Source organism: Odocoileus virginianus, chromosome 5, assembly GCF_023699985.2.
Source record: "Odocoileus virginianus isolate 20LAN1187 ecotype Illinois chromosome 5, Ovbor_1.2, whole genome shotgun sequence".
Taxonomy (NCBI): Eukaryota; Metazoa; Chordata; class Mammalia; order Artiodactyla; family Cervidae; genus Odocoileus; species Odocoileus virginianus.
In genome coordinates this window covers 64900175-64927462 of record NC_069678.1, presented here as the reverse complement: position 1 = coordinate 64927462, position 27288 = coordinate 64900175, and the positions used below count along the sequence as shown (strand labels likewise).

Below are 27288 nucleotides of genomic sequence, written 5' to 3'. Positions count from 1 at the left end.
CAGTACTGCTTCTGTTTGATTTTCTTTGTTTCTTTGTTTGTTTTTTTGGCCTCGACATGTGGGAGCCTGGCGGGCTACAGTCCACAGGGTTGCACAGAGTTGGACACGACTGAAGCGACTTAGCATGCACACATGCTTGTAGAATCTTAGCTCCCTGACCAGGGATCGAACCTGCACCCCTTGCATTGGAAGGCAAAGTCTTAGTCTCTGGACCGCCAGGAAAGTCCTGAGAAAGTAATCTTATAATCATAATTATTTAGCAAGCATGAGGGGCTCAGAGAAGCTCTCAGTTGTGACAGCCCAGAGCCCTGAACTCATACTTTCTTTCATGTGACTGGTGCCTTGTCATCGGAATCCCAGAGTGTCTCAGAAGTGTAGTGGTGTTTCTTGTAAGGTTTTCATTTCTCTGTGCATGCATGCTCAGTTACATCAGTCGTGTCTGAGTCTTTGCAATCCTATAGACTATGGCCAGCCAAGCTCCTCTTGTCCTTGGGATTCTCCAGGCAAGAATACTGGAGTGGGTTGTCATTTCCTCCTCCAAGTTATCTTCCCAACCTAGGGACTGAGCATGTGTCTCCTGTGTCTCCTGCATTGCAGGATTGTTTACCCACTGAGCCACCTCTGGGGAAGCCTTATTAGCAGACATAATTTTAAGATCCTATAACTTAAAACCTATGTTGATTATCTTATTTTTCAAAGAAAGAGTCAATAAGCAAGTTTGTATTGAAGTCCTGTTATATCCCCAGCACTGTGAGAGCCACAGGGCATATCACAGTGAGCAGGACACAAAGATCTTCCCTTCAGAGCTTTCAGAATTTCTGAGAATGATGGCAGCTAATGCTGTCACTGCATTTACTATGTGCTCGAAAAGGCATCATTCTAAGTGCATGAATTCATGTTTCACATTAGGTGAATCCTCTTACTATCCCCAGTTTATAGATCAGGAAACTGAGGCTCAGAGACACACAACTAATAAGTATCACAGGCAGGATCTGAATCTGACTTTAAGTAACTTAGTGTTGGTGAGTACTATTGAAGGGGGAATTAAGGTGCTGTGGGACCTTTGGCTAATGTGATTTCACTTGATCAGGTGATTAGATGAGTGAGTAGGAATTAGGGTGGGACTGATCTAGGCAGAACTTGTCTCTTTAGTCTGTTGTCTTATGCTCAGTTCACTTCATCTTCATTTAGCTACCTTATTGGCTGCAGGTTGTTTTTGCATAACTGAAAGCAGGGACAGTTGGAACCAGAGGCCTGGTGCTGACAGGTGATTCTGTACATTTGTCTGGCTCTTCTCAGCTTCAGACCTGTTTGCTCAGCACTGTGGGAGCACAGCTGTTGCCAGCACCTAACCCTCTCTGCTAGAAAGGGGCTGACTCTCTGCCTTTGGGTTCACTTTTGTTCTTGTGTGTCTTGAGTGTCCACACTTGGACCAGTCAAGTGGCCAGACAGACAGGCTTGTTGAATAGCCACCTTGGGGACAGAAATCAACCAGTTTTGGTGACTGCAAGCTGAACATCAGTCCCATTATTCTCTATCATTTAGGATGTTCCCAGTGTTGCTTTTTATGTCTACCCCTCCGAAGCTCCTGCTCTAGATCAGAGTGATTTACCTGGCCCACCAAGCATTTTGTTTTAGGAACTCATTGGCTGTGCTGAATGTGTCATATCGGTTGTTTCATGAAGATCTTTCTGCTCTCCTTCCTCAGTTTTCTTACTTAGAGGTCCCCTGTGCAAAGTCAACACCTTAGAATGTCCCAGAACCTCATCTTTGAAGGCACTAAGATCTCCCTTGGTGCTGTAGTTGGGAAATTAGTGCTGCTGGTGGTGGTTTAGTTGCTAAGTTGTGTCTGATTCTTGCAACCCCATGGACTGCAGCCTGCCAGGCTCCTCTGTCCATGGGATTCTCCAGGCAAGAACACTGGAGTGGGTTGCCATCTCCTTCTCCAGGGGAACTAACAAGTTCTGAATTTATATGTAAACATGAAGGAAGGTGACTCACCTGAGGTCAGTGTAGTGGCTAGTGCCAAGAGTTTTGTTTGTCATGCCCAGGCTCACAGTAAGCAGGCATGGCTCGTTCTGACTTGATAACTCTAAAATGGATCCTCTATGTTGAGGCTGACTCCTGGGAGTCTTGTGTGAGTTGCTGGGGGGAGGTGAGCCCTTTCCCTGCCCCTGTGGTTTACCCCTTGGTTAAGGCAGGGACTCTGGAGCAAGATGTGTCTGCGCTCAGTTCTGACTCAGTGTATACTTTAGATTCTCAGTACTTCAGCTATGAAATGAGGAGCTAGGGTCACAAACTCCTAACACTCTACTCTACAAGCCTCACCTTTCTTCTCATCTTGAGATAGCTTAACTACCTGCCCACTGTGTACTAGACCTCTCCACCTGCGTGTCTCTCAGACATTTACCAAGGCTAGAAAAACCCATGGGTGGCACAGTGGTAAAGATTGTGCCTGCCAGTGCAGGAGACGTGAGAGACGCAGGTTCGATCCCTGGATCGGGAAGATACCCTGGAGGGGGAAATGACAACCCACTCCTGTATTCTTGCCTGGAAAACCCCATGAACAGAGGCGCCTGGCGGCTACAGTCCATGGGGTCACAAAGAGTCAGACATGACTGAGCACGCACATTGCTGTTGTTAGAGAAACCCATCCTTTCTCCTGTCCAAACCAGTCTCTCTCCATGTTCCCTGCTTGACCAAACAAAATGCATGAGTTCATGCCTTTGAGTAAACCACCATATAATAATTTCCTCTGTAAATTGCCTGTAAAAAAAGGATGAGGTATGGTGGGAGCAGAGATAAACATTCTTCTTAGTTTATCGCTATTATCATTTATTTCAATTAACTGTACTTTACACATCACTTTCACATATGTTTTGATACTTTGCATCTCTCCCAGGTCTGAAGTCCACATTTCTCCATGGGGCTCTGACTACATATCTTTTATCTCCCAGTGTCTTTAATGAGTGTGCTTTTTTGCCTTCAATCGGATATCTTAAGGGAAAAGAAATTCTAATATCAGGACTGGAAACTTGAAAGGATTTAGCACTCAGTATAAATATAGATATGGGGATTACTGGCATGACAGCAGAAGAAAAACCTCTGGCTGAAATGACCATAAGAAGATATCTGATAGGCTTAAAGGCTGACAGATCTGAAAGAACCAAAAAAAGCATCCGGAAATGACAAGCTGCATTCATTTCTGGGAGTTATTACAGGTGGTTGAATAAAACTTTTTAGCCTGGTGTGTCATTTTTGGTAGTAGCTTGAAGCCCCATTAAATGGTGCCTGACTGCTGAAGTTGGAGAAGGCAGTTGACCCCTGTAGTGCTGATAACTGGGTTTATCTTTTATGTTTCAGGAAGACATCTCCCAGGTGGTTGGTCAAGGTGTGGTGGCAGGTCAGCAAAAGGCACTGGAATGTCCAGCTGACAATGTACGTAACTGACCCTGTAGGTTGCTCTACTGGGATGGTATGAATTATAATGATGGGTTCCAGAATAAAAGGAGACGGTTATAATGAAATCTAATCCTTTATTACTTGGCAGGAAGCTATGATGTGTCTTCCAACCTGATGACAACCCACAGCTATATCACCTGTTCTATGCAGGGTGTGCATACAGGATATTTAGGGAAATATCCTCTGTTGTGTCCCTGTACCAACACCCTAAGGAAGTGTTTGAAAGTGAGACATCTCTGAAAACACACTTACAACTAAATTCTGAGGGCCTTGTAATGTCCTACATTATGTCATGAATAAAAATTTTAAGAGGAAGAATTTATAATTTTGTAGAAATAGAAATGTAATAACAAGTGTTTCTTGTATTTATAGCTTTTCTTCTTAAAAAAATATAAATTTCTGTCAAACATTTGTACTTTTGTCACTGTAAAACTTTTTTGTGCTGCTAAAACTTACATTATTAAAAAAAAAACTTACATTATTATTATATTAACTAGTTTTATGTTTAAGGAACTATGGATTACTAGAGTTTACAGGAAATATATGATATTTCAAACATTACCAAAGAAGATGCCTTTGTAAAGTATCCAAAATTGTATGCTAAAAACCTAAATAAAAACAAATAGGTGTAGAAAGAATCTTAAAAATACGATTCAACTGAAAAAAAATTCAGTTCAACTGAAAACTGTAAGGAATTAAAAAAAAATTAGAACCAGATTTTTTTAACTTAGGTAATGTATTTGCAAATACAATTAATGTGATAGTACTTTCCACACTGCCACCTGTCTCAAGACACATGTCAAGCATCAATAGAAATAAAATTAATCATAAACTTAATAATATTTTTTTAAAAATCCTGGAGCATTATAAGAACACTGTGATAATAAAATGTACATCTTTCAATTTTAAGAGTATCTGCCAGTTACATAGTGTCTTAGAAAAAGAGAAAGGCAGTGATTAGGATGAAATTTTCTAATTTTCTGTGGGTTCTTTTGACATTTGTAGGAGTCTTTAAGATAAAAATTAAAAAAAAAATCCTCTCCAAAAAAAAAAAAATTATAACCCATAGAATTTTAGAACTCAGGTGAATCCTATACATCCTCTGACCTTTCTTTTCCCTGTTGAAAAATGAGCACTTAAATATCTAAAACATTCTCCTTTGGGAAAGTGATGATAACCCTTTTCTGTGGCTGCAGAAGAGAAATGGCTCAGAGATCAGTGGGCAACACCTTCAGTGAAGCTGTGTCAGCTCATCATAAAGAACTTCCCCACCATGTGAGCTGCTTCACGATGGAAAGAGAGTCCTTGTGGAAATGGAATTTTTTATCCCTGAAGGTTTTCAATCAGAAACTTGCTGATCATTTATTAATATGTTTTCAAAGGACATAAGAACAGTAATAGCTTTTATTAACTGAACTTATTCTGGAAATAGTGATAGGTTTATTTATATACTTTTCAATCTTCACAACAACCTTGCAAGGTAAAAAGTTATCACCACCAATTTAAAGATGAGGACATGTAGGAGGTTGAGTGGCTTGTCAGGGGTCTAATTAGTGATAGAAAACTCAGCAATTTGTATCATCTTTTGAGTAGTGATTTTTTTTTTCCCCTATCATGAAGATCTGATGAAGTATAGACCCTTTTCCCAAGAAAAGCACTGGTAAGTATAACTTTGCTACAAACACAGAGGTTATGTAGTTCCCAGAATTCCCTCTGAAAATCATTTAGAAGCTCATTTATCCTGGGTTAAGAATCCATGATTTACCTTTAAAAAATAAATCTCAACTTAAAAAGACAATCACCCCCACCCCTACCTCTAAAAACATTTTTCTGAGCTCCACATCCCTAGTGCCAATTTCTTTAGTCTAGAATAGGACTTCTAGCATTCATAAATGTTAAACTCCCTAACAGTTTCTGTTATAAAGACAGGGTTGAGAACCCCTGGTTTAGTTAGTTTGGATGACTTGTAAAATCCATTCAAACTCTGATGTTAGAATATAGTAACACTCAACAGCAAATGCAATCTTTCATCTTTTAAAATATTTTTATGTAATTTTAAAATACTCAAATTTTACAGTCTACAAATCCAATCTTTATCTTTCAATACTTAGTAGTTTGGTTTTATGTCAATGGATGAATCATGGGAGCTACCTTCATTCATCACCACACCTACCAACAACAAGCCTCTCAATATATGTGTTTGTTTCGCTTGATTTCTATGAACTGTTTCCTCATTTTTCCAACCTATATTGATTGGAAACTTTCCTAGTATGCACAGTGAAATGGGATGCTACATGAACTGGGAAATAAAGATGAGAAACAAGCATTCCCTGTTGTTATAAAAGTCATAAGGTAGTGATGCCTGTCTCTTGTGCTTTCCTGTTTTAAAATTCACAGCTTTTCATAAAAGAGCTCTGTAGCCTGCGCATAGCTTTGTTATCAATTTTCTTTTTTGAGATGATACAAAGGAAAGGTGACATAAGTTCTGTGTGTATTAAGGTTACTTTCAATTGCTGCAAGAAGTTTCTCTTTTACATAACAGGGTGGCTGTGATCAGTTTGAGGATGACAGTGTCTCCACGGTGTCATGGACCCAAGCACCTCTTATCTGATTACTGCATCATTATTTGATTACTCTTCCATCTTCAAAATTTAACATCTTTTTTTTTTTTAATCTAAGATTGCTTCTTCAGTTGTTAACATTACATCTGAATTTCATCTAAGGCAGGGGAAAGCAGGATTGTTCTTAAGAAAGTGACCTGAAAATTGTACATTCATGTTTGTTTACGTGCCATACCATAACACAGACTAGTCTGTGGTTATGTCTGGCCTCAAGGAGGTTGGGGAGTATGGTCCTTAGAATACTTGGATTGGTGGGTCCACTGTTCAGTTTTCTCGTGGTAACTCCTGGTTTGTCATTTGTCTACTTTCCTCTTTTTAAAATCACTGAAAATATATATTCAAGAAAAGTCTTTTTAAATAAGTGTACAATCATTGTTAAATGATGTTAATAGAAAAACTGCAGAGGAAAAAAAATGAATATCAGTAGAATCATTGCCTAGCAGCTGTTTGATAAACACTTTAAACTTGTAGCCTTCTTCAAATATCAACTTTTAGTCCTACTCCTTCCTTTAATTAACTGTGTGATTTCAGATGTCACTTGACATTTGTGTCTTGGTTTCTTCATCTATAAAAGAGAGTAATATTGTCTAATTCTCCAGGTTATTCTCATGATTAAATGAATTCATGGATATGAAAGTGTTTTTGAAAACTGGCAAGCACAATACAGATATACAATGAATGGTATTGCTTTTCTTTTTGCATACTGCACAATGCCTTGTATTGAAGCATAGACTTCCACTGATGGAATCTTGGGGTGTTGTTGTTCTGGAGCAGTTACCATGATCCTATTTCTAGACTCCAGGGACAGGCTGGTGCTTCACTGCCTCCACCAGAATCTTCCAGCTGGGGATGGGTTCCCTGGCTAACTACAGATCCAGAAGGCAGGTCAGGTTACTCTGTATATTTCTTAACTGTCTGTTAAGCAAGCATGGAGTCCTTTTGGTTTTTCTTAGTTTTCTAATACTAATATTCATTAGAGGTGTTAGCAACAAAAATTTAGAATTACAAGTTCATTTTTCAAAGCTCACACAGCAAAGATCTCGGTACTTTCATTGAGTTGCAGATTTATTTCCCACTGAGTTTCCATGTCTTCAATTATGCTCTCTGCATTCATTCATTCATTCAGCATTTATCCAGGCCCTACTATGTTCCAGGCACTGGGAATCGAAAGTGAATAAGCTTTTTTTTTTTTTTTTTTTAAGGTGAATGAAATGTAATGATGTACCTGGCACTTAGTAGGCTTTCAGTAGATGCTTGTTATCCCTTCCTGCCCCTCCTGTCAACTAACCTACCTCATGCATCTTTGACCATGTGAATGTGTCCGGAAGAGATGGGCAGTGTCTTGTACTCAGAACATTCACAGTATAGATTGTTTTTCACTAGGCTCAGCACAAATCTATAAACTTGACATTGATTTCATCATGTAAAAATGCTTCCCAGCTCTGGCTTCATACATAAACCACAATGATGGTTTCTGTCCTTCTTCCCTTCTTTGATCCATCCTTCACCAAAGCACTTTGAAATTAATTAAGGAAGCATGGGAATGAGACAAAGAGCATCCTAACTTCCCCTTGCTGCCTCTCCAACTTGAGTTTTCAAGAGGCGTTATTGGAGTGTTTTGGTGACAATACACCAGTTTTAAAGTCTTCTCCTTTGTTACCTTCCTCTTCTCTGACATTCATCTAACTTTCCTTTCTTTTGTAGGCCGGCAGCCAGATGAAACAGCAAAAATACTCAACGAAAATCTCCTTCAGTTCACAAGAGATACCTTTAGCACCAACTTCATATCATTCAACAGATGCAGACTTCACAGGCTATGGTATGAGTCTTTCTCTGAGCAGACTTGAATTGATTCATCAAACCTTAGAAAAGGAAAGGATTGTGTTGTCCTGAAGAGAGCACTGGATCAGGAGTCAGGAAGCCTGGCTGGCATCCTTGCTCTACTTCCTGAGCTTTGGGACTTGGATTGGTTAATTGATTCCAACATCTTTTTCCTCATCTCCACCAGTGGGATTGCTTATTGAATATAAAAGTACTAGAATAAAAAAGGCCCTCAATATATTCTACTTGAATCTGAGGCTTCTGGATTGTTATCTAATCACACCAAAGGTAGTTCACAAGTAGTGTATCTTAAAAATCACATTGAACCAAATTATAGATTTGCATGTATTGATATGAACTATTTATAGACTGTTACTTTTCAGTGCTTAAAGAAATAAGTATTTATCTCTGAATTGCTGGATTAGATTATGCTGACTAATGGTTGACAATAGAACTTCAAAATGAATAATGAATATTTCCATCTGCTTTTATGCAATATAAATCATTTTTAAAAGAGGGACTATTTAAAACACCTTGCTCACCAGTGGTAAAACATGACCCTGCATGAATTTAGGAGACCTGACACCTTTATGGTATTTGCCTTTTACGTATTTTTTTTCATAAATATTAACTCTTAAAAATTTTATGAGGCAGGTATTATTCTAAAGCACTAGATTTTTACTAAAATACTTGATGAATGTGGTCAGCAAACTATGACCCCTAGGTCACAGTTGGCCCACCATCTGTTTTTATATGGTCTAGAAGCTAATAAGGGTTTTCACATTTTTAAAAGGTTAGAAAAAAAAATCAAAAGACTGTTTCATGAAAACTGTATCTCAGTGTCCATAAATAACATTTTATGGGAATACTGGTTTGTTTACATATTGTCTGTGGCTGCTTTCACACTATAAGGAGAGACTTGAGTAGCTGTACCAGAGCTGGTATGGCATATAAAGCCTCAGATATTTACCACCTGGCCTTTTACCAAAGATGTGTGATGACCCCGATGTAGACCAATGGAATCTTGATAATACATATCCCATACTTTTTACCTCGTTAACAGAAGTTAATCGTCCCACAATTTAATCTGTGGAAATTATATTCATTCAGCCATCCACTTACCAAACATTGACTGGGGACTTGGTAGGAATCAGGCCTTGGGCTGGATTCTTTGAGAGAAATAAACACCACGACTGACTTACAACTGGGCTAGGGTGAGGCAGAAGCAGAAGAGGGAGAGAAATGCCACCTCCAGGGTCTCTGACTGTGTTTTCCCTTAGTCAAGAGACTAAGCTAGTGATTTATGTAAGGAGCATAAGCTTTTTAAAGCATTCATGAAACTCCACTGCCATGGTACATTGTTTTTATTGTAAATTAGTGAAAAATGTAGCATGAAATACATATGTTGTAAAAATATCTAGAGTCAAATTAGGTTTACAATTTAATATTCATTTAATATGGCATTTTAAAATTGTTACTAAGACTATGTCACTAAATTTCTCACTGTTAAACAAGAGGCCATTAGATCCATAAATTCCATGTGGTCAGGAATGGCATCTATGTGAATGCTACACTATGCCTGACCCTGGGCTGAGCCAGCACATTATTTATTTGATCCCTTAAACACCCTCTTAGATAGCAATTACATACATTTTCTGATGACCAATGAGCCTCAATTTCATCCACTGTTCATTTCCTTAATTTCCTTGGAAACTCAAATCCATTTCTGCAACATCTGGAAACCTGTGCCCTTTTGTCCCAAAGGCAATGATTATTGCTGGGTCAGAGCAGAACCCCTACAGGCTTACCTGAGCCTGTTTTTTAGGAAGGATTGGCAAACATTCTGTAAGGAGTCAGGCAGTAAATATGAGGCTTGTGGGCCATGTGGTCTCTCTTGCAGCTACTCAAATCTGCCATTAGCAGCTATAGACTGGATATAAATGAATTAGTAGAGCTGTATTCCAATAAAACTTTATTTACAGATTTTAAAATTTAAATTTCTATACTTTTCACATGTATTGAAATGTTATTTTTCTTTTGACTTTTTTTTTTTTTAACCTTTTGAAGTAGAAGCTATTCTTGGTGCTGGGGCCATAGTCTACCGGCCTTTGCTTATACAGAGGTTTGTGGATGTCAGCTTGGCCACTGTGCATTAGCTGCAGCTGACCAGCAGGTGGGGCCCTTTAGTATCAGTCCTTTAGCAAATTCTGTCGCGAGGTAAGGATCCTTGTTGCTCAGTGGTAAAGAATCCACCTGCCAATGCAGGAGACGTGGGTTCAAACTCTGGGTTGGGAAAATGCCCTGGAGAAGGAAATGGCAACCCACTCCAATATTCTTTCCTGGGAAATCCCATGGACAGAGGAGCCTGGCGGGGTACAGTCCATGGGGTTGCAGGAGAGTCAGACACAACTTAGTGACTAAACAGCAACAAGAATCAGTATTCACAATGATCAAAATTAGTTATCAAAAAATATGAAGTTCTCTAGAAACTATTATAAGATTCTCTTGAAACTGTCATTTTGAATGTTTGGATTTTTCAAACATTTCAAAAAATGTTTGAGTGACTTTTGACTGAAAATGGACATGTGTTAATATTTTTTCTTCCAGTTTTTAGAAAACCTGGCCTAAAACAATGAATTTTAAAAGTAAAACAGCAATAACTATTTTAACAAGCTTTTCATTTATGGACCCAGCAATTAATTCTACAGTTTATAACACAATTTTTTTTTTACTATGTTTCTATTTGGGGATTATTTTCATTTGTCATACTTTATTGATTGGATCCTTTATACATCTTAATTCATATTATATGCTCTAACTGAAAGTATTTAAGCACTACTTTCTAGTATTTTATAACTATAGCTCAAAATGTATATCATATATATCATTATTAATATATATAATTATGGCATATACCTACATGTACTTAATTATTTAATCAACTTAAATTTTTCCATCCCAGTTTTCATGGTATATTTTGAGATTTAAAAAATTTCAAGTACTGTGTAACTAAAGTGGTTGATGGTTTGGGTTGGTGGTAGCTGTTGTCTTCATCTCAAAAGTGTCATAGGAATGTCATGTTTCATCCATGGCTGAGTGGGGAGTGGTGACCCAGAGTTTCCCTTCATGGTACTTGGCAGAAAAAGAGTGAAATGATAAACACGTACAAACCCTGCACTCCCCGAGCAGTGGAGTGTACAAGCTGAGATGCATCTCCTGCTTGCCAGTCATTCTGTGTTCAATTCTTTTCCAGATGGGTTCCAGGCTCCTCTGTCAGTGGACCCCGCCACATGTCCCATCATTCCTGGCCAGGAAATGATTATAGAAATATCCAAAGGGCGTTCGGGGCTTGGTCTCAGCATTGTGGGAGGAAAAGACACACCCTTGGTAAGTTTCTAGAAAAATAATATATCCACTGGCACAGAGTTAGATACTGAGCCTTCCTATGGCCTCGTGTCACTTGTATGAAAGACTTGGCTTTTTCTTGGCATGTAAGTATATGAACTACTGCTATTATGATCATTATAATCATTACTATTTAGCGAACTGATACATACAAGTGTACATAGTTATTCCAATCCCAAAATTTAGGCTTGGCTTTATTTTGACCATGTTCACATCTACTCATAATTTTTTTAAAAATTGGCCTCGAATGTCAGTTTTTACTTACATGATGGATCTTTTGTTAATCAGTACATTTGATTGTCACTAATCAATAGAGTCATTGAAATGTAAAACTCCTTGGGATTTGAATAATCAGTGCATATTATTTGAATAAGTAATACATGCACATTATACAAAATTATATTGACACAGAAGGATATAAATTGAAAGATAAATCTGTCTCCTACCCTTGTTCCCTAGCCTTGCCTTCAACCCCAACCCCAGCCAGGGCCTCTCCCTAGAGAAAATCACTCTTATTAATGAATATGCTTTTAAATGAACATTTTGGTATTTCTTTTGTCCATTTTATTTGGCAAGAAGTAAGTTGTATACGGGTTTCCCAGGTGACTCAGTGGTAAAGAGTCCACCTGTGTGTCCAGGAGTCACAGGAGACCCGGGTTCGAGCCCTGGGTTGGGAAGACCTCCTGGAGGAGGAAATGGCGACCCACACCAGTATTCTTACCTGGAGAATCCCATGGACAGAGGAGCCTGGTGGGCTACAGTCCATGGCATTGCAGAGTCGGACACAACCCAGCATACACACTGCAAATTGTATATGCCAGATTTACAGATAGAACAAGTATAATATCAATAAAATTATTCTTTCCATTTTTGACAGGAATGTAATATTTCTGTGTTTAGTACTGTTGAGGGGTAGGGGGGGCGGTGAGGAGAGATCCTGCCCTATTTTCCTGTAATGAGTATCAGTTCCCTAAGGCACTGGGCAACGCAAGAACAACATATGTTGTAGAAACCAGGGTCTTCTGGTGTGCCTTCTGTGTGTTCCTGGTCATGCTCCTACTCTCTCAGGCCTCATCTAGAGAGCCCTAGTCGTTCATTTGACCCTACTAGAGAGCCACCTGAACCTCTGTGCACAGAGGCTGGTGTTTATTTATTAAAGGACTTTATTTCCTTCAGCTTGATTAAAATATTGTTAAAACTTTTCTCCAGGGCTCCAGTTAATTATTTCCTGCATTACTCTCGCTCAGCCTGTGCCGGCAGGAACTGCTGTGTGTGGCTTCCCGTGTCCACAGTGATGTTTTCATCAGCCTGGGTGGATTTGGGAACACTTGGCATTAGACAGCTCAGCAACCAGTTTTAGCTCCCAGCTCTTTCATGGGTCTTGGGCCCTTTAAGGTCCCAGGACTTTTCTACTTTTTTGTGGTCTGGCTTGGAACACTCCCTGTTCAGCATTAGTTATTGAGGAAAGACGTGAACTCTTCCTTAGAAGCTTCACTTTACGTATTTTGGTCTAGGTTACATTTTCTTTCTTTTTTTTTTTTTTTTTTTAGGTTTTTTTTTTTTATTTTTTTTTTTCCATTTATTTTTATTACTTGGAGGCTAATTACTTTACATCATTGCAGTGGTTTTTGTCATACATTGAAATGAATTAGCCATGGATTTACATGTATTCCCCATCCCGATCCCCCCTCCCACCTCCCTCTCCACCCGATCCCTCTGGGTCTTCCCAGTGCACCAGGCCTGAGCACTTGTCTCATGCACCCAACCTGGGCTGGTGATCTGTTTCCCCCTAGATAATATACATGTTTTGATGCTGTTCTCTTGAACCATCCCACCCTCGCCTTCTCCCAGAGTCCACAAGTCTGTTCTATACACCTGAGTCTCTTTTTCTGTTTTGCATATAGGGTTATCGTTACCATCTTTCTAAATTGCATATATATCTGTTAGTATACTGTAATGGTCTTTATCTTTCTGGCTTACTTCGCTCTGTATAATGGGCTCCAGTTTCATCCATCTCATTAGAACTGATTCAAATGAATTCTTTTTAATGCCTGAGTAATATTCCATGGTGTATATGTACCACAGCTTCCTCATCCATTCGTCTGCTGATGGGCATCTAGGTTGCTTCCATGTCCTGCCTATTATAAACAGTGCTGCGATGAACATTGGGGTGCACGTGTCTCTTTCAGATCTGGTTTCCTCGATGTGTATGCCCAGAAGTGGGATTGCTGGGTCATATGGCAGTTCTGTTTCCAGCTTTCTAAGAAATCTCCACACTGTTTTCCATAGTGGCTGTACTAATTTGCATTCCCACCAACAGTGTAAGAGGGTTCCCTTTTCTCCACACCCTCTCCAGCATTTATTGCTTGTAGACTTTTGGATAGCAGCCATCCTGACTGGCGTGTAATGGTACCTCATTGTGGTTTTGACTTGCATTTCTCTGATAATGAGTGATGTTGAGCATCTTTTCATGTGTTTTTTTGCCATCTGTATGTCTTCCTTGGAGAAATGTCTGTTTAGTTCTTTGGCCCATTTTTTGATTGGGTCATTTATTTTTCTGGAGTTGAGCTGCAGGAGTTGCTTGTATATTTTTGAGATTAATCCTTTGTTGCTTCGTTTGCTATTATTTTCTCCTAATCTGAGGGCTGTCTTTTCACCTTGCTTATAGTTTCCTTTGTTGTGCAAAAGCTTTTAAGTTTCATTAGGTCCCATTTGTTTATTTTTGCTTTTGTTTCTAAAATTCTGGGATGTGGGTCATAGAGGATCCTGCTGTGATTTATGTCAGAGAGTGTTTTGCCTATGTTCTCCTCTAGGAGTTTTATAGTTTCTGGTCTTACATTTAGATCTTTAATCCATTTTGAGTTTATTTTTGTGTATGGTGTTAGAAAGTGTTCTAGTTTCATTCTTTAAAGGTGGTTGACCAGTTTTCCCAGCACCACTTGTTAAAGAGGTTGTCTTTTTTCCACTGTATATCCTTGCCTCCTTTGTCGAAGATAAGGTGACCATAGGTTCGTGGATTTATCTCTGGGCTTTCTATTCTGTTCCATTGATCTATATTTCTGTCTTTGTGCCAGTACCATACTGTCTTGATGACTGTGGCTTTGTAGTATAGTCTGAAGTCAGGCAGGTTGATTCCTCCAGTTCCATACTTCTTTCTCAAGGTTACTTTGGCTATTTGAGGTTTTTTGTATTTCCATACAAATTGTGAAATTATTTGTTCTAGTTCTGTGAAAAATACCGTTGGTAGTTTGATAGGAATTGCATTGAATCTATAGATTGCTTTGGATGGTATAGCCATTTTGACAATATTGATTCTTCCAATCATGAACACGGCATATTTCTCCACCTGTTTGTGTCCCCTTTGATTTCTTTCATCAGTGTTTTATAGTTTTCTATGTATAGGTCTTTTGTTTCTTTAGGTAGATATACTCCTAAGTATTTTATTCTTTTTGTTGCAATGGTGCATGGTATTGTTTCCTTAATTTCTCTTTCTGTTTTCTCATTGTTAGTGTATACGAATGCAAGAGATTTCTGTGTGTTAATTTTATATCCTGCAACTTTACTGTATTCATTGATTAGCTCTAATAATTTTCTGGTATAGTCTTTAGGGTGTTCTATGTAGAGGATCATGTCATCTGCAAAGAGAGAGAGTTTCACTTCTTCTTTTCCTATCTGGATTCCTTTTACTTCTTTTTCTGCCCTGATTGCTGTGGCCAACACTTCCAAAACTATGTTGAAATAGTAGTGGTGAGAGTGGGCACCCTTGTCTTGTTCCTGATTTCAGGGGAAATGCTTTCAATTTTTCACTGTTGAGGGTGATGCTTGCTGTGGGTTTGTCATATATAGCTTTTATTATGTTGAGGTATGTTCCCTCTATTCCTGCTTTCTGGAGAGTTTTAATCATAAATCGATGTTGAATTTTGTCAAAGGCTTTTTCTGCATCTATTGAGATAATCATATGGTTTTTATCTTTCAATTTGTTAATGTGGTGTATTACATTGATTGATTTGTGGATATCAAAGAATCCTTGCATTCCTGGGATAAAGCCCACTTGGTCATGGTGTATAATTTTTTTAATATGTTGTTGGATTCTGTTTGCTAGAATTTTGTTAAGGATTTTTGCATCTATGTTCATCAGTGATATTGGCCTGTAGTTTTCTTTTTTGTGGCATCTTTGTCTGGTTTTGGAATTAGGGTGATGGTGGCCTCATAGAATGAGTTTGGAAGTTTACCTTCTTCTGCAATTTTCTGGAAGAGTTTGAGTAAGATAGGTGTTAGCTCTTCTCTAAATTTTTGGTAGAATTCAGCTGTGAAGCCATCTGGTCCTGGGCTTTTGTTTGCTGGAAGATTTCTGATTACAGTTTCAATTTCCTTGCTTGTGATGGCTCTGTTAAGATCTTCTATTTCTTCCTGGTTCAGTTTTGGAAAGTTATACTTTTCTAAGAATTTGTCCATTTCATCCAAGTTGTCCATTTTATTGGCATAGAGCTGCTGGTAGTAGTCTCTTATGATCCTTTGTATTTCAGTGTTGTCTGTTGTGATCTCTCCACTTTCATTTCTAATTTTGTTAATTTGGTTCTTCTCCCTTTGTTTCTTAATGAGTCTTGCTAATGGTTTGTCAATTTTGTTTATTTTTTCAAAAAACCAGCTTTTAGCTTTGTTGATTTTTGCTATGGTCTCTTTAGTTTCTTTTGCATTTATTTCTGCCCTAATTTTTAAGATTTCTTTCCTTCTACTAACTCTGGGGTTCTTCATTTCTTCCTTCTCTAGTTGCTTTACGTGTAGAGTTAGGGTATTTATTTGACTTTTTTCTTGTTTCTTGAGGTAGGCCTGTAATGCTATGAATCTTCCCCTTAGCACTGCTTTTACAGTGTCCCATAGGTTTTGGGTTGTTGTGTTTTCATTTTCATTCATTTCTATGCATATTTTGATTTCTTTTTTGATTTCTTCTATGATTTGTTGGTTATTCAGAAGCGTGTTGTTTAGCCTCCATATGTTTGAATTTTTAATAATTTTTTTCCTGTAATTGAGATCTAATCTTACTGCACTGTGGTCAGAAAAGATGACTGGAATGATTTCAGTTTTTTTGAATTTACCAAGACTAGATTTATGGCCCAGGATGTGATCTATTCTGGAGAAGGTTCTGTGTGCACTTGAGAAAAAGGTGAAGTTGATTGTTTTGGGGTGAAACGTCCTATAGATGTCAATTAGGTCTAGCTGGTCCATTGTGTCCTTTAAAGTTTGTGTTTCCTTGTTAATTTTCTGTTTAGTTGATCTATCCATAGTTGTGAGTGGGGTATTAAAGTCTCCTACTATTATTGTGTTACTATTAATTTCCTCTTTCATACTCGTTAGCATTTGCCTTACATATTGCGGTGCTCCTATGTTGGGTGCATATATATTTATAATTGTTATATCTTCTTCTTGGATTGGTCCTTTGATCATTATGTAGTGTCCATCTTTGTCTCTTTTCACAGCCTTTATTTGAAAGTCTATTTTATCTGATATGAGTATTGCGACTCCTGCTTTCTTTTGGTCTCCGTTTGCGTGGAATATTTTTTTCCAGCCCTTCACTTTTAGTCTGTATGTGTCCCTTGTTTTGAGGTGGGTCTCTTGTAGACAGCATATATAGGGGTCTTGCTTTTGTATCCATTCAGCCAGCCTTTGTCTTTTGGTTGGGGCATTCAACCCATTTACATTTAAGGTAATTATTGATAGGTATGGTCCCGTTGCCATTTATTTTGTTGTTTGGGGTTCATGTATTTTATACTACCTTTCTGTGTTTCCTGTCTAGAGAAGATCCTTTAGTATTTGTTGAAGAGCTGGTTTGGTGGTGCTGAATTCTCTTAGCTTTTGCTTGTCTGTAAAGCTTTTGAGTTCTCCTTCATATCTGAATGAGATCCTTGCTGAGTACAGTAATCTAGGTTGTAGGTTATTCTCTTTCATTACTTTAAGTATGTCCTGCCATTCCCTTCTGGCCTGAAGGGTTTCTATTGATAGATCAGCTGTTATCCTTATGGGAATCCCTTTGTGTGTTATTTGTTGTTTCTCCCTTGCTGCTTTTAATATTTGTTCTTTGTGTTTGATCTTTGTTAATTTGATTAATATGTGTCTTGGGGTGTTTCGCCTTGGGTTTATCCTGTTTGGGACTCTCTGGGTTTCTTGGACTTGGGTGGCTATTTCCTTCCCCATTTTAGGGAAGTTTTCAGCTATTATCTCCTCGAGTAACTTCTCATGGCCTTTCTTTTTGTCTTCTTCTTCTGGGACTCCTATGATTCGAATGTTGGGGCGTTTCACATTGTCCCAGAGGTCCCTGATGTTGTCCTCATTTCTTTTGATTCTTTTTTCTTTTTTCCTCTCTGCTTCATTTATTTCCACCATTTTATTCTCTAAGTCACTTATCCTATCTTCTGTCTCTGTTATTCTACTCATGGTTCCCTCCAGAGTGTTTTTGATCTCATTTATTTCATTATTAATTTTTAATTGACTTTTTTTTATTTCTTCTAGGTCCTTGTTAAACATTTCTTGCATCTTCTCAATCTTTGTCTCCAGGCTATTTATTTGTAACTCCATTTTATTTTCAAGACTTTGGATCATTTTTACTATCATTATTCTAAATTCTTTTTCAGGTAGATTCCCTATTTCCTCCTCTTTTGTTTGACTTGGTGGGCTTTTTTCATGTTCCTTTAGCTGTTGGGTATTTCTCTGCCTTTTCATCTTGTTTAGATTGCTGTGTCTGAAGTGGGCTTTCTGTATTCTTGTGGTCTGTGGTTCCTTTTTATTGTGGCGGTTTCACCCAATGGGTGGGGTTGGACGATTGGTTTGTCAAGGTTTCCTGGTTAGGGAAGCTTGTGTCAGCGTTCTGGTGCATGGAATTGGATTTCTTCTCTCTGGAGTGCAATGGAGTGTCCAGTATGAGTTTTGCGATGGGTCTATGTGTTAGGTGTGACTTTGGAGAGCCTGTATGTTGACACTCAGGTCTATGTTCCTGCGTTGCTAAAGAATTTGCGTGGTATGTCTTGTACTGGAGCTTATTGGCTCTTGGGTGGTGGTTGGTTTTGGTGTAGGTATGGAGGCTTTTGGATGGTCTCTTATTCCTTAATGTTCCGTGTAGTCAGGAGTTTTCTGGTTTTCTCAGGATTTGGGCTTAAGTCTCTTGCCTCTGGATTTCAGTTTTATTCTTCCAATACTCTCAAGACTTCTCCAACTACACAGCACTAATAATAAAACTTCTAGGTTAATGGTGAAAAGATTCTCCACTGTGAGAGACAACCAGAGAGGTTCACAGAGTTACATGAAGAATAGGAGAGGGAGGAAGGAGATAGAGGTGAGCAGGAGGAGAAAAAGGGGACTCAAGAGGAGAGAGACAGATCTACGAAGTTATCTGTTCCCAAAGTGTTCTCCGTAGCCCAGACACCCACAAAGATTCACAGAGTTGGATTGGGAAGAGAAGGGGAAAGGAGGAAATAGAGGTGTTCTGAGGTAGAAAACAGAGAGTCAAAAGTGGGAGAGTAATCACCACACTCCTGAATAGAAATGGGAACTGAATATTGGATTCTTAAATGTCCAAAATTTATATCACATACTGAAAAACAAAGATTAAAAATCTAGTGTAGAGGTTAGACTCTTTGAAATACAATATTTAAAAACAAAAACAAAAAAAAATTTAGAAATGTATATGAAGTTCGGTTTAAAAATAGGGTTTCTCTCTCTCTCTCTCTCTCTTTTTGGCAAGGTTATAGTGAAATGAAAATGAAAATTAAGGAATAATAGAAGAGTATTAGAGGACTTTAAAAGGAAATAGGAGAGAAAAACAAAAAGAAAAAAAAAGAAAAAAAATTTTTTTTCCTCTGATTAAAAAAATCGTAAAAATATATGAAAATGAAAGTTGAGGAGTAATGGGGGAGTAATAGGGAATTTTAAAAGAAAATAAAAGAGAAAAAATAAAAAATAAAAGGAAAGAAAAAAAAATTTTTTTAATTAAAAAAGAATATACATATATATTTAGGAATTTCTCTGGAGTTGTTGCGGTCAGTGTAGGTTCAGTTCAATTTCAGATAGCTCCTCTTTCCAGCTTACACTTCTCGATATCTATAGGCCCCTTATGGTGTAGTCGGTGTTACCTTCAGGGATTTTAATCTGTTGCACCTGTCCTTTCTGAAGCAGTTCCCTTTGTTTATTTGGCTTCTGTTTGCCGTCTCTTTGGTGTCTAATTTCCGCCCTGACACAGGCGGGCGGAGGTGATCTCTTATTTAGGTTCGCTAGTTCAGTTCAGTCCTGCTACGGGGAGGGTGGGGCGCTGCAGACAGATATCGCTCTGTGTGGATAGCACTCACCGTGTTCCGGCCACACTGGGTTTGCCCCGCTCACGGGTGTCAGTGCTTTCCCCATCTACACTGCTCAGGCTCCCGGCTGCTCTATATGGAGCGGGCTCTGCGTTGAGTGCGGTTCCAGTTTTCGGGTACTCCACAAAAGCGCGGATTCGGTTGCGCCTGCGTTTTGTGCCTTCCCCGGCCTGAGCGGTTCAGGCAGCCAGAGGCTTGGGCGCACTCTCCCCGGGTGCGGCGCGCCTTTTCCCTCCGCGTCGAGCGGCCCAGGCAGCCAGAGGCTTGGGCGCACTCTCCCCGGGTACGGCGCGCTTTTTCCCTCCGTGGCCCCAGCGCGCGCCGCCAGTCGGATCTCAGGAGGTCTTTAGATAGGAACCGGGGGCCTGTTTGCAGTGTGGGAGGGGGTGGCTTCTCAGAGGCTGAGTTTGCCCTTTTCCTCTCCCCTCTGCCTCCTACCTCCAGCGGGGGTGGGCCGGCTCTACTCGGGAGTTTCTCAGTCCCTTTGTTTTGCGAACTGCTGGCAGTGTGTTCGGGCTGGTTAATTTTGACCCTTGCTATCCCACAGTTTAAAAAAGCTCCCTCCGATTGCTCTCAGGGTCTTCGGGCCGGTCCTTACCCTAAGCAATGCCGCCCGCTCCTCTCCGTTCCGCCCCCGCTTGTTGCTGGCGGGTACGGGCGTCTGGGGTACTTTTCTGCTGGGAGTTGCTTTTAGGCACGTAATCTGTGGGCCTTGTTTAATTTTTCCTCTCAGCTAGATTGCCGAAAACTTCCCCCAGTCCCGCCAGTGCAAGGGTTTCCTGGTGATTGGAAACTTCCTCTATTAAGACTCCCTTCCCGGGACGGGTCTCCGTCCGTAGCTCTTTTGACTCCCTTATTATCGTTTATATTTTGTCCTACCTCCCTTCGAAGACAATGGGCTGCTTTTCTGGGCGCCTGATGTCCTCTGCTAGCGATCAGAAGTTGTTTTGTGAAATTTGCTCAGCGTTCAAATGTTCTTTCGATGAATTTGTAGGGGAGAAAGTGGTCTCCCCGTCCTATTCCTCCGCCATCTTGGCTCCTCCTAGGTTACATTTTCAAATTGTGTTTTTAATGATGCCTTCTAGTCATATGTGATCTGTCCTTTGGATAGTCCACAGAAACACTTTGGCTATCCCTCCAACCACCAGTGAGCTCCTGCTGTACCCAGGAGGTAACACACCACCGACAAAGGACCGGAAGTTACCCAGACCCACATACGCATTCCAGCCTCTCAGCCTCTGCTCACCTCCCCTCAACCTGCTCTCTTTCTACACCTTGCCGCTTCTTCTTAAGAGTCCCTACCTCCTCCCGTCCCCGATGCAAGGCCTCCCTGGCTTCTCCAACTTCCATGATCTCTTCTGAGCTGATCTTGGAGCTGATAGTCGACCATCCACATATATATCATACACTGAGATTATTGGGGTGGTTTTCAGAAAGTGCTGGTTGACCATGAACATTTGGGATGTCTGCTTCTCATAGTTTATTGCCTCACTTTTCCAAACAGATGTTCTTGAATAGGAAATAAATTGAAATTGGTATAAAGTTATATTTGAAATGAACCAGAGAAATTACATATTAAGGAAATTCTTCAGTGAATTCTTACATAAAGAAAAATTAGCCCTCTGATTTATTTTTTGTAAATATGAATCTCTTAATAACTGCTTAAAATAAGACAGAAACTAGATTTACCAGAGGAGGTTAGAAGACTTTCATCAGCATATCTGACCTAACTGAATGAGTTTATTGGCTAATTTGTTTTTATTTTCCTTCCTCTTTTGTTGTCATCAATTAGATTTTTTGCTTTTTGAGGGTTGGTTAGATATACCTGTCTGCTTTTGGATCTTAAATACTGTGTATGTTTGTGCTGCTGGTCACTAGCTTGAGGGCTTCCACGGCTTGACAGTACCTCCTGCATCCTGTTTGGGAGGCTGTTTGAGAAATACTATTCTCTGCTTCTCTTGCCACCATGAGGCAGCCAAAAAAAAAGTCTTTAAGAGCATCTTGAGGTTCATAATATATGGTTCTGCCTTCTGAGACTCTAAATCCCATTGTCCTTGGAAGGATAAGCACCACTTAAAAATGAGAAATGAGACACAGTTTTTATTTCCTAACCTCAGATACCTCATCAAAAGCTGTAAGTTTGACTCACAGGTAATATATTGGCATGTTATTTTGGTGAGGCTGAACGGCGGGGGAGGGTGGAAGGTGCTTTAACAAAGAACCCAGTGTTTACCACAACAAGTATCTTTTTTCCTTTCCCCACCTCCAAATTTTGACATAGGTCACATGGGATATACCAGCTAATTGACACTGCAGGTCACTTTATCAGATCAGGTCCTAGGAAGTGCATCCAGCCAGCAGGCAGTCAGCAAACAAAGAGGAGACCGCAAGAAAGGAATCAAGGACAATGTTGAGATCTGCTGACAGAAGTTCTTGCCTTTGGACTTTTGATTATGTGACACTTCCTTATTTCAGCTCTGGTGCTAGCATATTGTAAGGGCTGGTGAACTTTCTTAAGGCTTTTCCCCAGCCCTCCCAATTAAGGTTTCTATGCCCTCTTTATTGTGTATCCAACAGATATTTTTTGCCATTTTTAGAGGTATTAAGCCTCTGGGACTTGGTCTTGACACCACATCAGTTCTATCTGCTATAAATAGTTTATCTGGAGCCAAGACGAATGGTTTCTGAGATCACAGAGAGAAAGCTCACTTAGCATCGCATTGTATTTGCAGCCAGCCATCTAAATAGACCTCTTAAAATACCAAGGTAATGCTGAAGGTGACCCCTTTGGGAAGGTTTATGAGCACACCTGGACCCAATCTTCCTTGACAACCTTTGTCTCTGCTGCTTGAACCATATGATGTGCTCCCAGGTCTGCTTTTGGGGAGTCTGGCTCTTGTGTGATAGGAAGCACATATGTGCTCAGAGGCTAGCCTTTGCTTACTGCTGAGGATGCAAAGCTGAATGAAGCAACCCTGCCCTTCAAGAGCTCACACACTCGTTCAAGTTGATTCTACTGCCTTTAATGTTTTTAATGAAAAACCCTGATAGGGACTTTTAAAACAGGAAATTTCTCTGGAAAGTAGAAGAAAGTAAAACTGTTGCATGAACTTTCTAGATTTAATCAATATAGGCTAGTTTTTTTGTGTGTTTCTCATAAGCAGGTGCCGTTAGTCTGTTCAGGCTGCTGTCACAAAACATCACAGACTGGGTGGTTTAAAAACAGCAGAAATTTATTTCTTACAGTTCTGGAGGCTGGAAGTCTGGGTGCAAGCACAGTAGGATGAGGGCCCTCTTCTGGGCTGCAGGTTTCTCATCTTTCCATGGAGAAAGGAACACATGAGTTCTGTGGGGCCTCTTTTATTAGGGCACTCATCCTCGAGGGCTTTGCCCTCATGACCTTATTTATCACTTCTCAAAGGCCCTGCCTCCTCTGAGGAGGGGCACTAAGATTTCAACATAAGAATTTGAGGGAGACATGCAACCAGGAAGCCAGAGAAGACCTATTACATAAAAGAGACAGTAGATTAATTCCTATTTTTAAAATTACCTCCATCCATCTTATCTAGCCATCCTTTCATCCTGTCTCTCTCACGCCCCCTTTTTGGTCTTGGAGTAGCAAATTTGCATGAAATCTTGTGGCTCAGAGACTTGGCATATTCTTCCAAATGAAAGACCAAGGACTCTTACCTCTTATGATACTTGCCTCGTATACTTGCTAACACCTATTCCTGAATCTCTTGGGCATCAGAAATGTTTGCTTACTAATCAGAAGTTTTATTTGCAGTGTCCTATAAAAACTAAAATGTAGCTCTCTGGTGTCATTAACTGGGGTTATTTTATTATCAGCCTTGGGAATTCTAGAGAAGAGAAAGAAAAATATTTTAGAGTATTGGCAAAAAAAAGAAAGAAAGAAAGAAAGTCCTTCCCCTTCCTTAGCTATTGGGACTTCCCTGGCGGTCCAGTGGTTAAGCCACACTTCCACTGCAGGGGATGTGGGTTCGATCCTTGATCAGGGAGCTAAGAACCTGCATGCCACATAGCACAGCCAGAGGGGGGATAAAATAAAAGGGTGTTGGCAGACTTGAACTATGTGTTTGGGATCCAGCAAGTGAAGTGAAATGAAGGTAAGTTTCTCCAGGAACCTCACTCTCTATTTTTCTTTCCCTGAGTACCATTGTTAAAGGTCCCAGACTATAGACAATGTTTCTTTTAAGCCTAACAGGAAGAAGAGCAGGGTAATGATGCTAATTCTACAGTATCAGAATCCCAGATCTTTAACTGTGGGGCCTTGGACAAGAGAAACTTTCTAAGTTAAATCTGCTTCTTCCTTTGTAAAATAGTGGTGATGACCAAATCTACCTCTTAAGGCTAGTATGGAGATTAATTAACATAAAAAAAATATAAAGAAAATTTCCCAGTGCCCGTCTACATTGAGTTCAGCAATTATTATTATTAAACATATTATCTTCAAGTAGATCCTTTGCTCCCTTCATCTGTGTATCTTTAGTATGTTACCTGAATACTGAGAAGCATGACTCTTTCCAGATAAGTACTTATTTGTTTTTCAGCATCAAGCTTTTAAAAAATGATTACAGCACTGTTCTTAATATATAATTAATAAATATCATCTCATTTACTCTTCACAACAACCCTATAGGAGAAGTAGTAGCATTATCTCCATTTTATAGGTGAGGAAGCCAAGATACAGATAAGTTAGGTAACTTCTCCAAGGGTTGGTCCAGTTGGAGTTTAACCAGATGATCTGACTCAAAAGCCACAGTATTTGGGCCCTTCCCAGCTCTACCACTCTGTGTCATCAACCTCCACCTCAAAAAGGGAGTTATCCATCTCACCCACCAGACTCTGAGCTCCTTGAGAACAGGCCTGCTTTATTTTATTTTGTATCTTTAGTTCCACCATATATTGCCTTGTGCACTTAAATAGATGACTCCATCTGGCCTCATCACACTCACTGTGAATTCCAGCCATGTCAGCCTCATTTAGTTCCTTTAATGAGTCTTGTTCCCTCTTGATGCAAAGCTTTTGCACATACTGTTAAATCTGTCTGGAGTGCTTTTCTGACCAGTTTTAACTATAAGCTAGAGTATTCTGTTCATTTGGGGGCACAGTTATGTGGTTGATAAGAATATTGTTGAAACCACATTTTTTCAGGAATAATTGAACAGACTGCAAAAGGGAAGACCAGAAAGGACAATGATGACTTTCTGCAAACACAGAACTTTATCTTCTTGTAGATGGAGGATGAGAACAATTCAGATGCTCCCAAGGGACTCAGTGAAAAACAGGCTTCACATTATTTTAAGGAAGAACTTTCTAAGCATCAGTTGATCAAACAAAGATGGAATGAACTTCCTGGGAATAGTGAATGCCCCATCTCAGGGAATATTTTGACAAGCGCAGGCAGCCACTCTGCAAGAATATTAGTAGTATTAGGCTTTTTTGTTTGTTTTTTTGCTTTTTAAGATGTATTTATTTGGCTGTGCCAGGTCTTAGTTGTGGCATGTGGGATCTAGTTCCCTGACCGTGGATCAAACCTTGGCCCCTTGCATTGGGAATGCAGAGTGTTAGCCACTGGACCACCAGGGAAGTTCCAGGCTTTGTTTTTTAATCAGGGTGGAACATTTACCATTTTAACTCTCTTTTGCAAAATGATGACAATATAAGAAAATGCATTTTCCTCCCACCATTTGCATTCCTATCTCACAAATTTCTTAAAACTTCGGAGTCTTAAGTTTTTTAAACTAGAGAATAAGGTTCTATAATTATTGTGCTGTTGTTTTGTTTTAGGGAAACTGGTCATTGTTGTCACTTTTGCAAATGAAAGTTCATAAATATAAGTCCTAGTTGCTATACTGGTATTCCTCTGGGTCTGAAGGTAGCTTATCTCTTTGCAAGAGGAATACGAATAGACTAGAGCAGTATTCTTGGTATCATCCTGTTGTAAATGAGGTCAGTGGATTCCAGGACAGATTGTAAAATTTAGGTATTCTTAAACAACAACAGTCTTTCTTGGGCCTCCCAGGTCATTCAGTAGTAAAGAATCCGCCCGCAATGCAGGAGATTCGGGTTTGATCCCTGGGTCAGGAAGACCCCTGGAGGAGGGCATGGTAACCCACTCCAGTATTCTTGCCTAGAAAACCCCATGGACAGAGGAGCCTGGTGGGCTACAGTCCATGCAGTGACAAAGGAGTGGAACACAACTTAGCAATCAAACAATGACAAAAAGGACTGGGAATGTCATATTCAGAATTTGTAATTTCTCTCCTACACCTGTACTTTTTTTTCACTTTCTGATTTAGCACCAATTTAATTCATTCTTATTGAACATAAGTTCTCTAGGGCAGAGATACATTAGCAAGAAGCATCATGGTAGAAGAACTCTTCCATTTGGATATTATGTGGTAAAGTTCTTCCATCTAGAAACTGAAGTGAAGAATATCTGTCCTTTAGCTGTAACCATGTGTCAGGTTCTGAAGTGACCTGGTTTAAGACTTCAGCATGTCACTTGCCATTGTTTAGCTGTTACAGCTTCTGACTGTTTAACTGTAGGACTGTGGCAACTTAAAGCACTAGATATTTTTTAAAGTAAGCAGAGTAAAAAGCTATTTTATATTTGATTAAGTGTTTTATTTTGCTATTCCCCTTCAAATGAACTTTGCATAGTCTATTTCATGAGGAGTGTGGTTTGCTTTGGCGTATAATCCCCTAAAGCCAAGTTCCTTTTATTGTTATTGCTTAAGTCATATATTTTTATACAAAACATCTTATTACCTTAGTTTTATTTTAAATCAAAGCAAAGTTTGCAAAATGTCTATGAATCACACTGAAAGAATGTTAACGAATAGGGCCTCCGAATTTCCAGATTTGGGCATTTCTGATCTTAAAGAATATGACCATAAGCAAAAATATTATGCAAGCTGAGTAAAATTTAGATAAATAAGTACCAGATGGAACTATAGGGACTTATAAACTTTAATGCAAATATTATCCCATTTCCTTAAACCTATATTTCAGTATGAAAAATTATATTCATATTGATGAGTATCAACTTTTTGTTAAATCAGACTTGGCAAAGGAACTCCATTTTAAGTAAATATAAAGCAGTTTCTTTTCTGAGCTTGAAGAGAAAGCGTTTCAAAGTCTTAAAATGTGAAACATTTTTGTATATTCAGAGAAATTCTTCTGTTAGCTATTTTATTGCTGTGATTTTCATTCCACATTTTAGTTATCTGTAAATAGTGTGCAAGAATTTGCAATCCTTGAGTTTGAGCCTTAGGATAGCTTACCTAGTCCATTGCTTTAACACACACACACACACAAACACACACACAGACTGGTGTTATTGCTTGCTGTGTAACCGATCATTTAATCCTTACTCTTGCTTTTTATGTCAAAAGCTTAGGATAGCTTACCTAGTCCATTGCTTTAACACACACACACACACACACACACACACACAGACTGGTGTTATTGCTTGATGTGTAACCGATCATTTAATCCTTACTCTTGCTTTTTATGTCAAAAGAACCTTTCTCTCTATTGCTGATTTAATGATTATTTTTGTTGTCTATAGCTTATTACCTGAGAATATATCCGTGTTCCAAAATAAC

General features: G+C 39.3%; 1 protein-coding gene across 8 annotated transcripts in view; it reads left to right on the top strand.

The window, feature by feature from the left end:
* The window catches only part of PATJ (PATJ crumbs cell polarity complex component), a 368893-nt gene that overhangs the window by 271873 nt on the left and 69732 nt on the right, over positions 1–27288 (top strand). For 4 of the 8 annotated variants that reach the window (XM_070468065.1, XM_070468062.1, XM_070468063.1 and 1 more), the window contains 4 exons: positions 3364–3438; positions 6879–6968; positions 7788–7902; positions 11158–11291. In XM_070468065.1, the coding sequence (XP_070324166.1) occupies positions 3364–3438; positions 6879–6968; positions 7788–7902; positions 11158–11291 (414 nt within the window). The remainder of the gene's footprint in view (positions 1–3363; positions 3439–6878; positions 6969–7787; positions 7903–11157; positions 11292–27288) is intronic. The other 4 variants (XM_070468067.1, XM_070468068.1, XM_070468070.1 and 1 more) reach the window with 2 other exon arrangements.